The 5,202-nt window shown below is 39.0% G+C and overlaps 1 protein-coding gene across 1 annotated transcript in view; it reads right to left on the reverse strand.

The window, feature by feature from the left end:
* UBE2E1 (ubiquitin-conjugating enzyme E2E 1) overlaps positions 1 to 5,202 on the reverse strand; it is a 43,948-nt gene that overhangs the window by 4,468 nt on the left and 34,278 nt on the right. The window contains exon 3 of the mRNA XM_009324192.1: positions 3,461 to 3,593. Coding sequence (XP_009322467.1) covers positions 3,461 to 3,593 — 133 coding nt within the window. The remainder of the gene's footprint in view (positions 1 to 3,460; positions 3,594 to 5,202) is intronic.

Raw genomic sequence — 5,202 nt, forward strand, 5'->3', positions numbered from 1 at the left:
AGAAGACTCCCATGTATTTGCAGAACAGCCTGGGTCCTTAAGAAGCCTTAAGATATAATCCTTAAGGGTTATAACCATGGCACCAAAAGCAGTTTTCTCCAGTTAGAGGAGCTCTACCTACCCAAAGCACTGTGGGAAAAATCTAAATTTGTTTTCACTTAAGCAGCCAGTCAGAACTGGGATGGTGTTAGACATGTAGTCCAGCTGTTTGCCATTTACAATTTTTGCTGATGGTACAAAAGCCAGCCGTGCAGGGAACCCAAATGAAGCTGGGAGAGGGAGGGGAATTGGAGGCCCACTTAAAAACAAACAAAAATATTTAAAGTAAATGTTCATTACCCCTCACATAAAGCTAGCAGATTCAGACCAAAACCAAGGGAAACTGAGTTACTTAGAAAGTAGTACAATGCATTCAGGGTCAAAAGAACAGCACGTGGAATAGTAGAAAAATATAGTGTAACTGAACAATCCTTTGGAAACGTCCCACCTGAGATTACATTAATGCAGTAACTACACAGAGTTAAGCACAGCTCTTGAAAAGGCATAAAAGCAGCTAATCTCAACCTTAACCTGAAGTGATAGCAGAGGTTAATTTACACAGGCAGCAAAATGGGAGTGGGGGGAAGGAAGTGGTTAGAGGTTATTAATACAAATGATCAAAGCACACACCAGGTCAACACAAGCTACTGTTTTCACCTCAATAAATGAAATCTAACCCAACTATAATGTAACTCTTGGGAAAACGTCCATTGTAGTAGTATAAAAGAATAGCAATCATCTTGAGGACTAAGTACTGAACTCTTAAATTCTAATTATACTTGTTTATTGGATTCTCCTGAGTCCAGGCCCACCCGGCATGTGCCTGACTCAGTTGCTATCTGAAACAAAGGCAAAACCAGAATACCACACAAAATGAGAAAACATAAAAGCAGAGAACAGATTAACGCTAACATCTTCAAAGCATTGTGTGGAATGCTCAGTAAATGCAAAAGAACTCCATTATACATATTTCGGACAGGAGAAAGTATCTGTCCCTGTATCAGACTTCTCCCACTGAAGTTCCTGGTACTGTGCAATGCATTTCCAAGTCAAATTTTAAGACCTTTAATTTCTCCAGCCTCAAGTACGGTAGTGCAGTCCCTCTTTATATCCTTCCAGGATTCTGTTAGTATCACTTCCAGCACAGTCCTCTGGCTCTCCTATAGCAACATCCTCCCCTCAAAAGTTTGCTCCAACATACTGAATCAAATTCTCAGCTGGAGCTAGACCCAGTCCTCAAAGACTGCACCTGTATATCCTTCATCACACACCTCTAGGATGCTCATCAACCACACAGCATTTGTCAATAGTGGCTGTGCCTCAACACCTTCTATCACGCATATTCCTAAGGCCTTGGAAGCCTGCCAGGATAACCAGTTTCACCTCACTTTATTTAAGAAGGTAAATCCTTTAATGACATTTAATTTTCAAGTTATGAAATGTATTCTATTATAGGCATTTCATCACGGGGCAGCGCACAGCAGCGACTGTCCTCATAAGAATTACCAAGGACTCAAAGAGGCAGTAGAGGTTTTCTTCCACCAGTCTTGCAAGGCTTACCAAGGAAGATTCAAGGGAAACTAGTCCTTTCACTCTAGAGAGGTTAATCTTTTCAGAGATCAAGGCTTTTGAAATGACCTTCAACCACTCTACTGCTCTACTAGTACTTATCATTCGAAACGATACACTGGGTTTTGTTTCAACTAGCTGTTTCTTTATTTCTTGCCCTAAAAGACAAATATAGGAAGGCTATGGTAATTACATTAGTCCTACCACTTCCAGATGACCCATAAACAACATTTACAGTCACTGCAAGCAGTTGGGCAATCTGAAATCAACAAATTAGTGGGAATAAAGGAGAAGCAATATGATAATTATATTTTCCACATTATCATTGATTAACACTAGCGTAGGTGTTAACACAGGAGCCACTATAAGAGTCTTCGGTTCTCAGCAAAAGAAAGGTTCTTCATTTAAACCTCAAGTACCCAAGTAGCACAAGTATGTTCTATTAGAGCACTGTTGTGCTTTCTCCTATATCCCATCTCAATGTGACTGAAGCTATATGTATCTTACTTCCATACATATATGTGGTTTGTAAACCAACTTGGACTCTGCTAGATGAAAGACTCCATTTAAATGCAACTCTGCTACAATACAGTGAATCTCCACTAAACTAGTCTTTTAAGGCATCAGGCTGGATAAGCCTGGGATGGTAAATGCTTCTGACCTGTAGCATAGAAAGCGAAAGTGTAGCAAAGCACACTTGGGAAGGTAAAAGCTCCCTCTTTAAATGCTTACTGGGCTTATGACATAAGATATTGCATGTAGTCGGTTGGACAATAAATTATCTAATGCAAACTAATTAAACCAAAACAATGAAAAACTATTCTGAACTGAATTAAACTCTACCACAAGACACAAGAGAACCATCTGTGCTGCCAGAGAACCTCCAAAGAGGGATGGACAGGCGTCAGCAAGGTAGACCATGCTGTTTGTGAATCGGAGCCCTAGCTTAGGGGTAGAATTTAAGCTCCTGTTGATAGTACCAGAAACCCTGAAGTTATGCTAGCAAGAACAGTCAAACAGTTTCCTTAATTTGGGAAGCTTCTATTAATTTGGCTGGTATGACCAATTAGCATTGTCTCCACTGAGATGGACTGACGGCCTGAACTATGGCAAGTCCTCTGTACTGCAGACTAGACCAAAGTCTGAAGATGGGGCAGTCACTAGCATTTCTCTCATCAACGCAACAACTTTTAAGTAGAAGGTTAAACATGCACATAAACGCTTTCAGATACAAGGCAAACATGAAGCGTATACACAACCACCTCTTCTTGTAACCCAACACTCTTCCTCTGGCCAAGTATGTGAACCACAAGATAACATTCATTTACACTGGTATTTGCCTTGTAGCATTGGAACATAACAACACTGGAATATAAAAGCTTCACAAATATAACACACCTACAGAAAAAGTTTGTTACTGTACAAGTAGGTGAACAACACAAGTACCCAACAAAACTGAAAAATTAAATACTACTTTAGTGGCCAAAACACACATAACTGTTATGCTTATGGTAACTGAGTGGTTTGAGAAACAAGTATTTGCATCCTTTCTCCTCTCCCCAAGTTTATTTACTTTTCAGTTTCTCAGTCCTGTCCTGATGCTTGTGCTAATTGCTTAGGACCTCTTATAAACAGAAGCAGGGAAAAAGAAGACAAGCTCTAAAATAATGATCAAGAGGATTGGAAAAGCTGTTAACATGAGCTAATAGAAACCAATGTAATGTCTAAAATGAGCTTAAGCATGTTCTTAAAGAGAGTGGCTTTCAAATGGGCTGCATTCCATTAACACTGCTTGCTACTCGATGGTCTGTTGAGTGTTCATGACTTAAGATGTCCGCTACAGGTCTCTTACCTTTGGAGGCTTGAAAGGATATTCTGGTGTAAATGTGATGTCAAGGAAGAAAACACCTCCTTCATAGACTGAACCTGGAGGTCCTAGAATGGTTGATCTCCATTCATAGATGTTATCACCTTTGGGGCCAGCGCTAAGAGAAAAAAAAAACACCAAATGGTTTAGGAATATTGCCACAGTTCAAATAAATATGACCTCTTACATTCTTCAAGTCTGATACGGAAGAAAGTTTTCAGCGTTACACTTCATACACCACCTGAAGTAAAGACAGGGATTAAAAGTAGATTGAACGCTTCCAAAACCTCAGAGATCTTACCTGGACTTATCCAGTGTTCCAGACTGCTTAGCAAAGCTGAGAAACTAGAGGTGGGGTATGGTTTTCAGCTTCTCTCCCCTGGCATTTGTAAGAGCAGCATTGCTCAGAACTACTGCTAAACGCACTACACAATTTCAACACAACGGAGAAGTTAAGTTTCAAAGAACAATTTCCTACTGTATTTCAGAAATGGCTCTTTCAGCTCAGCCTTAATAAAACTGTTCTCAAAGACCATAATAAATAAAGGTCTTACGTCGATTTTATTAATCTTGTGTGTTCTTTAAAATTAAAATATAAAATATATTTCTGTATTATTGCTAAACCAAGGCTCATGGTATAATTAAAGGAAGCCAAATACATGATGATACTCTTAAATGTCAAAATTTTCTACACTTTTATCATTTTGCTACACTGATTTCTAAAACTCATCCCATTGATATTGTTTGTATTGTGGAACTGCTTTTGTAAGGGGAATTAAAATCACTGTGTCAAATTAAAACAGTGCTTTCCCAAATCAGCTTTGTCTAATTCTAGATTCTCCCTAACTTGCCAGCAGCTCACCAAGAGCAGTACAAACTAAAGGTGTTGCAGAACACAAACGTCTGCTTGCTGAAAATTAGTTTTACTGAGATCCTCAGACACTTGTATTCTGCAGTGTGCCATATGTCACTGAGTAGTTCTAAGTACGGCTCAACCTATAAAGCCATTAATGGTTTAGAACTCCATTGCTACCTCTTTCTTTCTGTGCTGCTACAGTAGTATTTTATCTGTAAGATGCCAGAGCTGAAAATTCCCTTTGCATAAAGGGAGGTGCTGACACAGCTTTTTCCATCATGGATGTGCTATGACTTTGGAAATCTTTTCTCCCCTTGTTCTGTAAAGGGCTGGATTTTAACACCCCTAATACAATGAAAACCAGCCTTGCTCTTCTTTCCCCATTCTTTTAACAAGGCAAATATAAGACAGAAGGATTAAAAAAGGCTCTTCTCATATTATAACAATCATGGAGCAGTCTTACTTGAGAGGGAAGGCAATCCAATAAATTCAATATATATATATGACAATGTGCATTTGATTAATGTAAAGGGAACCAGAGTAATTGCTAGGTGTTAGTAACAGTGTTACAAATAGAAATACAATTACAAAAACATAAATTCTCAATGTAACAACAGTGATCAGAGACATGCTTTTTTCCCCTGCTCTTTGCAGTACTGGCAAACGTGCTCTTGACAGCAGGGGAATCAGGGGAGAGAAAGGGAGTTAATTCTGTTATCAAACCTAAAATTTTATTTTCAGATTAAACTAAGAATAAAAGTTCACAATATGTTGGTGCTAAATAGTTCAACAACAGCGAAGCTATGACTAAAAGCATGCTTCCAGGGGAAGGAAAGCATGTAAGAAAGCAGTAAAGGGAGACAGGTTGTCT

The sequence above is a fragment of the Pygoscelis adeliae genome, unplaced genomic scaffold, assembly GCF_000699105.1.
Source record: "Pygoscelis adeliae isolate BGI_AS28 unplaced genomic scaffold, ASM69910v1 Scaffold25, whole genome shotgun sequence".
NCBI classification, from domain to species: domain Eukaryota; kingdom Metazoa; phylum Chordata; class Aves; order Sphenisciformes; family Spheniscidae; genus Pygoscelis; species Pygoscelis adeliae.